This window comes from Oncorhynchus gorbuscha, linkage group LG16, assembly GCF_021184085.1.
Source record: "Oncorhynchus gorbuscha isolate QuinsamMale2020 ecotype Even-year linkage group LG16, OgorEven_v1.0, whole genome shotgun sequence".
Taxonomy (NCBI): Eukaryota; Metazoa; Chordata; class Actinopteri; order Salmoniformes; family Salmonidae; genus Oncorhynchus; species Oncorhynchus gorbuscha.
The window spans coordinates 26,715,758-26,728,524 of record NC_060188.1 but is presented as its reverse complement, the minus strand read 5'-3'; the positions used below and the strand labels follow the sequence as shown (position 1 = coordinate 26,728,524).

At 46.0% G+C, this 12,767-nt stretch overlaps 1 protein-coding gene across 1 annotated transcript in view; it reads left to right on the top strand.

The window, feature by feature from the left end:
- The window catches only part of LOC123998716 (rho-related GTP-binding protein RhoN-like), a 51,339-nt gene extending 38,780 nt beyond the window's left edge, over positions 1 to 12,559 (top strand). The window contains exons 3-5 of the mRNA XM_046303812.1: positions 2,060 to 2,169; positions 4,866 to 5,000; positions 12,257 to 12,559. Coding sequence (XP_046159768.1) covers positions 2,060 to 2,169; positions 4,866 to 5,000; positions 12,257 to 12,526 — 515 coding nt within the window. The 3' untranslated portion in view covers positions 12,527 to 12,559. The remainder of the gene's footprint in view (positions 1 to 2,059; positions 2,170 to 4,865; positions 5,001 to 12,256) is intronic.
- Positions 12,560 to 12,767: the final 208 nt, after the last annotated feature.

Genomic DNA, 12,767 nt, shown 5'->3' with positions numbered 1-12,767 from the left:
TTGAGAGAGGGAATGGGAGAGAGGAGAGAGTGGGAATGCAGAGAGGAGAGAGGGGGAATGGAGAGAGTAGAGAGGGGGAATGGAGAGAGGAGAGAAAGGGAATGGAGAGAGCGAATGGGAGAGAGGAGAGAGTGGGAATGCAGAGAGGAGAGAGGGGGAATGGAGAGAGGAGAGAAAGGGAATGGAGAGAGGAGAGAGGGGGAATGGAGAGAGGAGATAAAGGGGAATGGAGAGAGGAGTGAAAGGGAATTGAGAGAGGAGAGAGGGGGAATGGAGAGAGAGGAGAGAGGGGGAATGGAGAGAGGACAGAGGGAATGGAGAGAGGGAATGGGAGAGAGGAGAGAGTGGGAATGCAGAGAGGAGAGAGGGGGAATGGAGAGAGGAGGGAAAGGGAATGGAGAGAGAGGAGAGAGGGGGAATGGAGAGAGGAGATAAAGGGAATTGAGAGAGGAGATAAAGGGAATTGAGAGAGGGAATGGGAGAGAGGAGAGAGTGGGAATGCAGAGAGGGAGAGGGGGAATGGAGAGAGTAGAGAGGGGGAATGGAGAGAGGAGAGAAAGGGAATGGAGAGAGCGAATGGGAGAGAGGAGAGAGTGGGAATGCAGAGAGGAGAGAGGGGGAATGGAGAGAGGAGAGAGTGGGAATGCAGAGAGGAGAGAGGGGGAATGGAGAGAGGAGAGAAAGGGGGAATGGAGAGAGGAGTGAAAGGGAATGGAGAGTCAAGAGGGGGAATGTAGAGAGAGGAGAGAGGGGGAATGGAGAGAGGAGAGAAAGGGAATGGAGAGAGGGAATGGGAGAGAGGAGAGAGTGGGAATGCAGAGAGGAGAGAGTGGGAATGCAGAGAGGAGAGAGGGGGAATGGAGAGAGGAGAGAGTGGGAATGCAGAGAGGAGAGAGGGGGAATGGAGAGAGGAGAGAAAGGGAATGGAGAGAGGAGAGAAAGGGAATGGAGAGTCAAGAGGGGGAATGGAGAGGGAGGAGAGAGGGGGAATGGAGAGAGAGGAGAGAGGGGGAATGGAGAGAGGAGAGAAAGGGAATGGAGAGAGGGAATGGGAGCGAGGAGAGAGTGGGAATGCAGAGAGGATAGAGGGGGAATGGAGAGAGGAGAGAGTGGGAATGCAGAGAGGAGAGAGGGGGAATGGAGAGAGGAGAGAATGGGAATGGAGAGAGGAGAGAAAGGGAATGGAGAGTCAAGAGGGGGAATGGAGAGGGAGGAGAGAGGGGGAATGGAGAGAGAGGAGAGAGGGGGAATGGAGAGAGGAGAGAAAGGGAATGGAGAGAGGGAATAGGAGCGAGGAGAGAGTGGGAATGCAGAGAGGATAGAGGGGGAATGGAGAGAGGAGAGAGTGGGAATGCAGAGAGGAGAGAGGGGGAATGGAGAGAGGAGAGAAAGGGAATGGAGAGTCAAGAGGGGGGGATGGAGAGAGGTGTGTGTGTGTGTGTGTGTGTGTGTGTGTGTGTGTGTGTGTGTGTGTGTGTGTGTGTGTGTGTGTGTGTGTGTGTGTGTGTGTGTGTGTGTGTGTGTGTGTGTGTGTGTGTGTGTGTGTGTGTGTGTGCGTGCGTGCGTGCGAGTGAGTGAGTGAGTGAGAGAAATCTCAGGAGCGGCAGAGAAAGCGCTTTGCCCTTTGTACCGGCGACCATTGTCATTTGGGATGGGGATGTAGTATGTGGAAAGGGACCTGGCTCCTCTGCCAACTACAGTTCATGTGTGTGTGTGCTTATCACAATGCCCCTCCCTACCCCCTACCACCTCTTAAACTGGGGGAGGGTCACAGACTAAGAATACTCTCCCATCTGCCCACAGCTGTTTATATCAACAGGTGTGTGCGTCAGCAGAGAGTGTGTGTGCTGTGAAGCTGTGATACTCCCTGCTGGAATGGTTAAGTGTACAGTATGTTAATGCCCATTTGTTAAACAGCTTCGTCCTCCAGGGTGTGCAGAGGCTGCCAAGCGTTCACATTCTATTAGAATCACGTGGGTTGAATGAGGTAAAGGGACCTTACATAAAGTGTCTAGTGTACTGACTGGGTCTAACTATATGCGTGTCTGTGTGTCCGCAGGTTCTTCGTATTATGACAACGTGCGGCCGTTGGCCTATCCTGACTCAGACGCTGTGCTCATCTGCTTTGACATCAGTCGCCCAGAGACTCTGGACAGTGTTCTGAAGAAGGTCGGTATCTACCTCCTCCTCTTCCTCCTTTCCCTCACCTTCCTCCTCCACCACCCCCCCTTCCTCTTCCTCCTCTTCCTCCTCATCACAACCAGGGTATGTAAACAACATGCCCTGCCATTAGAGAACGTTCTCTATTAACATTCTCATCCAAACTGCTCTGCCTCCCCTTCTCATATAGAGTTCCCATGCTATCTATAGCCAGCACACATTCTGACCCGTCAACAATAGAATAATGTCACAATGGGGGTAAGAGCTACCCCCTTTATCCCCATGAAACCAGCAGGGCTACTTGACCCCTTGACCCCTATTGGAATGAGAGGTCAGACTAGAGAATGAGAGGAGGCCCTGGAGCCCGGTTTGGGTGGGATTTGAAGTGGAGCTCCAGCAATGGCAGATTAGCTTTGCAACAACCAATCAAAGAGCAGCTGTTTAAGGAGACAGAGTATTTATGTGAATCTGGGCATTTATGGGACTTTCATATTAAGTGAGAAGCCAGGACAGATGCTGATAGTTAACGTTTTTACCGTGGCTTTTGGGTGTGATATGTTGATACTGGGCTTGGGAAGGGAACCAGGCAGAGTGTGGTAAGGTGTGGAGGTGGGGTGGTGATGTGGTCATGGGAATGTTTTACAGCTATTCTCATGAGAGAGTTTGTGTGCGTCAGTAAATTTGTTACATTACACATTTAAAACAGTGTGTGTGTGTGTGTTTGTGTCATGTAAACCAGTCTCGCTGGCCCTCAGCGGTCTCTCAGTAGTCCTCCATCTTGAGGCCATGTGTGGTGCGTCTCTTTGAAGGTCTCCTCCTGTGAGCTCAGGACCTTGTAAAAGACATTCCCATGGCGGCTCTGTTGACGTGTTTAGTGGTCTGAGGGGAGCTGGTAAAACACGCCCCACCCACAGGCTCTGTAGAGCTAACCCACACGACACCTTGGTTCTACCCGCCCGTCTCAGTCTCAGAGTTCCGTGCCCCCGTCTGTCGACATGGCTTGTGGTTTTCCCATGAATCCCTTTGGTAGGGGGTGGCCATGACCCCTTGACCCCTAGCTGTGGCTCCATTAATTTTTAAAACCTGGGTGCGAATGGAAACCTGTTGCCCAATCACCGTCTCAAATTAGACTCTTGACCTCTGTGACCTTGCCTGTCACCAAGGTCATCAGATGACAGGAGCGGGAGGGGATTGAGAATGGGGGTGCAACGTGGTTGGATGGTATAGAAGAGATGGGGGTGGAGCATGGGTGGGGGGGGTCAAAGGTTGTTTAACTCTTGACGGATGGCTGCACACCCCTGCATTCTGCATGTGGCTCCTGGTTGATTTCAGACATGGTGGGTGTTTTGGGGAGGGGGGGTGTTATTTGGTATTTGTGTGGCAGAAGGGAGGCAGAATGTATTTTCCAGCTGAAGCCTGAACGATGACATTTAATCTCACAGGGTGTTGTTTCAACTGGACTGCACAGGGTTTTCTGTTCTGTACTCTACCTAAAATAGCTCTATTGACTCAAGCCTGCGTGTAGAAAGAAATTAAATTAATCTCATTGTATTATATCACACAGAAATCTCTCTCCTCCATTTCTATTGGATTGGTAAGTCTTATCCAAACCACTCAATTGGCAAAGAGAATTTAGAGCTCATTGAAACAGCTTCCCTATTATTGTGAAATGATAGATTCCTCTGAGGTCTAATCATAGATCTGCGTATTCATCTAACTCGTGAAGCTATATTGGGAGACTCACACAAATACACAGGGAACAGAACAGAGGTCTCACAGGGAGACCGCGGAAGCAAAGTCATTCATTTACATGAATTTAGACTAATCAGAGAACATAATGTCTATTACAGAGAGATTTAGGTGAGACAAAGAAACGGTTCATCCTCTTTGCTTAACAGGGGCCAGGGTCAACCCTCTTCCTCTATGAGCTAAGTGGCCTGGGTAGAGTCCTGGGTGTCGCAGGCCAGGGTAGTTTGGGTCAGAGAATGTAAAGGTCCTCTGTGTGGAGTCATTACACTGTTTTCATAGGAATGTCCTGCTGGTGAGGTGAATGATGAGTGCTGCTGGCTATTTACTGATGCTCTTTCTTTCTTTCTGTCTGTCTGTCTGTCTGTCTGTCTGTCTGTCTGTCTGTCTGTCTGTCTGTCTGTCTGTCTGTCTGTCTGTCTGTCTGTCTGTCTGTCTGTCTGTCTGTCTGTCTGTCTGTCTGTCTGTCTGTCTGTCTGTCTGTCTGTCTGTCTGTCTGTCTGTCTGTCTGTCTGTCTGTCTGTCCCAGACCTGGATCAAATACTGATCTCGGTCCAATTGAGGTGTGCTTGAGTTGGCTTGGAATTTGCAAAAAACGAAATAAATGAGAGCTCTAGTATTTGACATGTACTGTATTTGTATTAGGTTTCAACTGTCTGTCTACCTCTCTCTTTCTGTTTCTTCGTTAACCTCTGTCTGTCTGTATGTCTGCCTGTCTGTATGTCTGCCTGTCTGTCTGCCTGCCTGTATGTCTGTCTGCCTGTATGTCTGCCTGTCTGTATGTCTGCCTGTCTGTATGTCTGCCTGTCTGTCTGCCTGCCTGTATGTCTGTCTGCCTGTATGTCTGACTGTCTGTATGTCTGCCTGTCTGTATGTCTGCCTGTCTGTATGTCTGCCTGTCTGCCTCTCTCTTTATGTGTCCTTGTTAACATGCTCCTGTCTGTGTGCCCATCCCACAGTGGCAGGGGGAGACCCAGGAGTTCTGTCCCAATGCCAAGGTGGTTCTGGTGGGTTGTAAGCTGGACATGAGGACTGACGTGGGCACCCTGAGAGAGCTGTCCAAGCAACGCCGCATCCCCATCACACACGAACAGGTGGGCAGAGGGAGAGCAGCGGGGAAAGGATGGAGGGAGGAAGAAATGAAAGAGGAAAACAGAGCAGGAAGGAGACGAGTTATAACCCTTCAAATTATAATGAGACACGCAGGGGAGAAGAGAGAGACAGAGCCGACCCATTGTCAAACTAGCTTTAACCCTTAACCCAGCGTTGATGTAGCCACCCACAGTTGCTATATCAACGCGCACACATACATTATGTACATATTACCCGATACAACGAAACACACCGAAGCAGACATTTTGCAGAGGTTGGCGTTCTGACTCTAATATGCCGGGTTTAGGGGGTGGCAGGGTGGGGGGGTGGGTATGTATAGGATTTATGTCTCAGAAGTTGAGCCACATTTTACTCGGAGATGAAATATTCATGCAGATTTTGGGATTTTGAAACGGTGGAATGAATAGAAAAACAAACTTTGATAAACAAGGCCTTTTATCGCACGCTACCACATCCTCTAATCTAGGGACATGGTAATGATGGAGGGAACACTACCACATCCTCTAATCCAGGGACATGGTAATGATGGAGGGAACACTACCACATCCTCTAATCCAGGGACATGGTAATGATGGAGGGAACACTACCACATCCTCTAATCCAGGGACATGGTAATGATGGAGGGAACACTACCACATCCTCTTAGCCAGGGACATGGTAATGATGGAGGGAACGCTACCACATCCTCTAATCCAGGGACATAGTAATGATGGAGGGAACACTACCACATCCTCTAATCCAGGGACATGGTAATGATGGAGGGATCACTACCACATCCTCTAATCCAGGGACATGGTAATGATGGAGGGATCACTACCACATCCTCTAATCCAGGGACATGGTAATGATGGAGGGAACACTACCACATCCTCTAATCCAGGGACATGGTAATGATGGAGGGAACACTACCACATCCTCTAATCCATGGACATGGTAATGATGGAGGGAACGCTACCACATCCTCTAATCCAGGGACATGGTAATGATGGAGGGAACACTACCACATCCTCTAATCCAGGGACATGGTAATGATGGAGGGAACACTACCACATCCTCTAATCCAGGGACATGGTAATGATGGAGGGAACACTACCACATCCTCTAATCCAGGGACATGGTAATGATGGAGGGAACACTACCGCATCCTCTAATCCAGGGACATGGTAATGATGGAGGGAACACTACCACATCCTCTAATCCAGGGACATGGTAATGATGGAGGGAACGCTACCACATCCTCTAATCCATGGACATGGTAATGATGGAGGGAACACTACCGCATCCTCTAATGTAGGGACATGGTAATGATGGAGGGAACACTACCACATCCTCTTAGCCAGGGACATGGTAATGATGGAGGGAACACTGATGCTGGTAGGGAAAAAGGGAGGAGGTGATAAACTGGTCAGCAAATCTGCGAAATAGTCAGCATTTTACGTGTTTCTCTTCTAATGCTCCCTGAAATACACAGAGTGGAGGCTGGCTGTGATCTGGCTGTGGGCTGGTTGTGGGCTGGCTGTGGGCTGGCTGTGGGCTGGCTGTGATCTGGCTGTGATCTGGCTGTGGGCTGGCTGTGGGCTGGCTGTGATCTGGCTGTGGGCTGGTTGTGGGCTGGTTGTGGGCTGGCTGTGGGCTGGCTGTGATCTGGCTGTGATCTGGCTGTGGGCTGGCTGTGGGCTGGCTGTGATCTGGCTGTGATCTGGCTGTGGGCTGGCTGTGGGCTGGCTGTGATCTGGCTGTGGGCTGGTTGTGGGCTGGTTGTGGGCTGGTTGTGGGCTGGCTGTGGGCTGGCTGTGATATGGCTGTGATCTGGCTGTGGGCTGGCTGTGATCTGGCTGTGTTCTGGCTGTGGGCTGGCTGTGATCTGGCTGTGGGCTGGCTGTGGTTGGACACGGGGGCAAAAACCAGATCCATGTCCCCCAAAAAGCAACAGGAAAGAAACAAGACATGTCAATAAAATAGACAAACAAAATATAGAGTTGGACACCATTAAGCTCTTGGACAATGTTTCAGAGGCTCATGTTAGGGCTATTGTGTTTTTGTTCTACGTCATACTCTATTTCTGTCTGAGGCAGCTACTGTACTGTACTGTTCTGACCTGTCTATAATTGCGAGGGAATCTGTCACATACAGTACAAGCGCCAGGCAGGCTCCCAACAGCCAACTTTTGCTGATCTAATCCAATATCCCCCAGCTTGTTATCCTGTTGTTGATCTCTAATTGAATTCCGGTAGCAGAGTTGAGGAGTCACAGGTGAGGTGACCAGAGGGTGAACTCTACACATTACACACTCATCTGGCCACGATCTGATAAAGCTTTGCTGCTTGTCAGGCCCATCTCCCCCTCTCTCTTTTGCTCTCTCTCTCCCTTCCTTAATCTCTCTCCCTCCCTTAATCTCTCGCCTATCACTCTATCTCCCTCCCTCCCTCCCTCTCAATCTCTCTCTTTCTCGCTCTCTCCCTTCCTTAATCTCTCTCCCTTCCTTAATCTCTCTCCCTCCCCCTCAATCTCTCTCTCTCCCCTCCCTCGCTACCTCCCTCCCTCCCTTCTCTAAATCGTTGGTTCCACCTAATAGAGACTCTTCCTGTGACTGTGTAAGGAAGGAGTCTTGATAAGATCACACCAGGCCTGTGGTTCTGAAAGGCCCCATCTGTGTGTGAGTGAGTGTAATTCCCAGAGAGGGCCATTGGAGTTCTATTGTACCGCCTTCTCATCTGGTACTGCATTAGTGCCGGGCTGTCCCCGTACGACTCTGGGTGTGAAGACAAACCAAAGTAAAACAGGGAAACAGACTTCATCCGGACCAGGCATAATCCAATGCAGAATAAGGAGATATAGCCAGAAAGGAGAGGGCAAATACAGTACCATAGAATTCTAAACTGAAACTTCATCCATTCAACGTATCCTTTCAGTCAGTGAGCTTTGCTAACACTGGACCTGGGTTGAAGCAGGCAGTACACAGTGCCAGGCAGGCTTTGGACAGACAGTTAGTTTCTCCTCTCTAGTCTCCAATACATATACATGTACCAGACAATGGGAGGACAACTCTGGCCCAATGAGCTCTCTGTGGTGGGCTTTCTGCTCAGTTTAAACAGCAACACCAGAACTTGGCAGGAGAAAGAGGAGAGAGACAGAGTGAGAGACAGAGAGAGAGAGAGAGAGAGAGAGAGAGAGAGAGAGAGAGAAATAGTGAAACAGAGAGCGAAAGAGAGACAGAGAGAGAGAGACAGAGTGAGAGCCATAGAGAGACAAAAAGATAGAGCAAGAGAGAGACAGCGAGACTGAGCGAGAGAGAGAGAGACACCGCACGAGAGCCATAGAGAGAGAGCGAGAGAGACCGAGCGAGAACCGTAGAGAGAGCGCGAGAGAGACACAGCGAGATAGAGCGAGAGAGAGACAGGGCGATAGAGAGAGAGAGACCAAGAGAGAGACAGAGAGAGCGAAAGAGAGAGGGAGAGACCGAGAGACAGAGAAAGTGAGTCATGGATTATTCATTAGATGTAGGGCAGATTCAACTGTCTGCACTGTAGCCATTATGTTTAGACCAGCAGCATCTCTGTATTTTGTATTTTTTTGTATTTATTATGGATCCCCATTAGCTGCTGCCAAGGCTACTCTTCCTGGGGTCCAGCAAAATGAAGGCAGTTTATACAATTTTAAAAACATTACAAATCATTCACATATTTCACAACACACTGTGTGCCCTCAGGCCCACACTCCACCACTACCACATATCTACAGTACCAAATCCATCTGTGGCTCCTGCTTGTATCTCACTACAGTAATGTGAGATCATTGGTGCTCGGTTATGGCACATTAACTGTCATTGTACCTCAAGAATAACAATAGATACATGTACACTACTGTTCAAAAGTTTGGGGTCACTTAGAAATGTCCTTGTTTTTTAAAGAAAATCACATTTTTATGTCCATCAAAATAACATCAAATTGATCAGAAATAGTGTAGACATGGCTAATGTTGTAAATGACTATTGTCGCTGGAAACGGCTGATTTGTTATTGAATATCTACATACATAGGCCCATTATCAGCAACCATCACTCAGCAACCAATGACACGTTGTGTTAACTAATCAAAGTTGATCATTTTAAAAGGCTAATTGATCATTAGAAAATTGAGCAAGAGGACAAGTACATTAGAAGACCAGCATCCCAGAGTCACCTCTTCACTGTTGACGTTCAGACTGGTGTCTTGCGGGTACTATTTAATACAGCTGCCAGTTGAGGACTTGTGAGGCGGCTGTTTCTCAAACTAGACACGCTAATGTACTTGTCTTCTTGCTCAGTTGTGCACCGGGGCCTCCCACTTCTCTTTCTATTCTGGTTAGAGCCAGTTTGCACTGTTCTGTGCAGGGAGTAGTACACAGCGTTGTACGAGATATTCCGTTTCTTGGCAATTTCTCGCATGGAATAGCCTTCATTTCTCAGAACAAGAATAAACTGACAAGTTTCAGAAGAAAGTTATTTGTTTCTGGCCATTTTGAGCCTGTAATCAAACCTACAAATGCCGACGTTCCAGATACTCAACTTGTCTAAAGAAGGCCAGTTTTATTGCTTCTTTAATCAGAACAACAGTTTTCAGCTGTGATAACATAATTGCAAAAGGGTTTTCTAATGATAAATTAGCCTTTTAAATTGATAAACTTGGATTAGCAAACACAACGTGCCATTGGAACACAGGCGTGATGTGATGGTTGCTGATAATGGGCCTCTGTACGCCTATGTAGATATTCCATAAAAAATCTGCTGTTTCCAGCTACAATAGTCATTTACAACATTAACAATGTCTACATTGTATTTCTGATACATTTGATGTTATTTTAATTGACAAAAAAAGTGATTTTCATTCAAAAACAAGGACATTTCTAAGTGATCCCAAACTTTTGAACAGTAGTGTACATGTACAAGACAATTGGAGGAAAACTCTGACCCACTGAGCTCCCTGTGGTGGGCTTTCTGCTCATTTTAAACAGCCACACCAGAACTTGGCAGAAGAGACAGAGAGACCGAGAGAGAAACAGAGAGAGCGAGAGAGAGAGAGAGAGAGATATTTACAATACTGGAAAAACGAAACAAAATCCCAAAGCCGACTAAATTGCTATCTGACCCTAAACAGAGAATATGAATTGGCTGATTATCTCTACTCTGTCAGAGATACGAAGCAGAGACAGATCCTTACCAAGTACAGGCTGAGTGACCACCGATTGGCAATAGAAACCGGCAGACATAAAAAGACATGGCTACCCAAAGAGGAGCGTGTATGTGGTCACTGCATGACAGGGGAGGTAGAGACAGAGATGCACTTTCTCCTTTACTGTGATAAATATTCCTCACAAAGAGATTCATTATTCACAGAAATGACTACATATATTCCAAATTTTTATAAATTGAACCCAGAGGAAAAATTAGGAATACTCATGGGCGAAGGAGCAATGACTCCTCTTGCAGCCAAATATGTATTTTCCTGCCATAGCCTGAGGGACACTGAATAATAACATCTGCATAGTAAACAGTAACTTACGTATTATTACTATTATTGTTATGACTATAATTATTCATGTTTATCATTCCAAATATGGGTGGTAATGGTAGTGATAACAGTTTAGTGATGGTAGTAGTAGTCGTAGTAATGATGATTGTAGTTGTAGTACTGATATAAAGAAGAAGATGACCGTTATTTAGTTATAAGTTAGTTATAGTTTCATTTTCCATAATTTGATTTTATATTTATTACATTTCTACTATTGACTGTTACCATTTTATTGTTATTATTTTTGTATTTAATTTTGTATTATTATTTACTACCATTTGATATGATTATTTACTATCATTTATAATTTTGTTACAATGTATATTGTATACATTGTTGCTTTGGCAATATTGACACAATGTTTTTCATGCCATTAAAGCAGCTTGAATTTGAGAGAGAGAGAGATACAGAGGGACAGTGACCGAGCGGCAGACCGAGAGAGAGACCGAGAGAGACAGAGAGAGAGACACAGAGAGCAAGAGAGAGAGACCGAGAGGGACAGAGAGAGAGAGAGAGAGACAGAGGGAGAGAGTCATGGATTATTCATTAGATGTAGGGCAGGTTCAACTGCAGCTGCATCTGCACTGTAGACATGATGTTTAGACCAGCAGCATCTCTGTGGCTCCTGCTTGTATCTTACTACAGTGATGTGAGATCATTGGTGCTCGGTTATGGCACATTAACTGTCATTGTACCTCAAGAAGAACAGTAGATACTATTCACAACAGCAGGATGTTGTTGATGATATTATGTTCTTGATGTTGTTGATGATGTTATTGATGTTGTTGATGATGATGTTGTTGATGTTGTTGTTGATGATGGTGTTCTTAAAGTTGTTGATGATGATGTTCTTGATGTTGTTGTTGATGATGTTGTTGATGTTGTTGATGATGATGATGTTGTTGATGATGTTTTTGATGATGATGTTCTTGATGTTGTTGTTGATGATGATGATGTTCTTGATGTTGATGATGATGATGATGTTCTTGATGTTCTTGATGATGATGTTCTTGATGTTCTTGATGATGATGTTCTTGATGTTGTTGATGTTGTTGTTGATGATGTTTTTGATGATGATGTTCTTGATGTTGTTGTTGATGATGATGATGTTCTTGATGTTGATGATGATGTTCTTGATGTTCTTGATGATGATGTTCTTGATGTTGTTGTTGATGATGTTCTTGATGTTGTTGTGGATGATGATGTTCTTGATGTTGTTGTTGATGATGATGTTCTTGATGTTGTTGTTGATGATGATGTTCTTGATGTTGTTGATGATGATGTTCTTAATGACGATGTTCTTGATGTTGATGATGATGTTGTTCTTAATGTTGTTGTTGTTGATGATGTCTTGACATTGTTGATGATGATGTTCTTGATGTTGTTGTTGTTGATGATGTTTTTGATGATGCTGTTCTTGATGTTGTTGATGATGATGATGATGATGTTCTTGATTTTGTTGTTGTTGATGATGATGTTCTTGATGCTGCTGTTGACGGTGATGTTATTGATGTTGTTGATGATGATGTTCTTGATGATGATGTTCTTGATGATGATGTTCTTGATGTTGTTGTTGATGATGATGTTCTTGATGTTGTTGTTGATGTTCTTGATGTTGTTGATGATGATGTTCTTGATGTTGTTGATGATTGTCTCTAAACCCCTCCTTCCTCTCCTCCCTCCCCTCAGGGTAGTGGGTTGGCCCGTCAGATAGGTGCGGTAGCCTACGTGGAGTGCACTTCAAAGGTGTCGGAGAACAGTGTACGGGACGTGTTCCACATCACCACGCTGGCGTCTGTGCGGCGGCCACAGAAGCCTCAGCTGAAACGCAGCAGCTCCCGCCGGGGCCTGAAACGGGTGTCCCAGCTGCCCCTGCCCCCCCTGCCCGGTCGGACTGATACCCTGGATCCTGCCCCTGTCATGCAGAAGGACCGGGCCAAGAGCTGTGTGCTCATGTAGAGACCCACCAAGACAAATATATATATATATATATATATATATATATATATATATATATATATATATATATATATATATATGTACATACATACAGTACAGTATGATACACAGAAATATATGACAGAATGAGGAACTCTATTTATTGGTTTTGTTTTGTTCAATTTAATTTTATCTTTTAAAGAAATCCTCTATTATTCTCGTTTTGCACTGCTGAGGAACAAGGACAAAAAACGAAAAAATA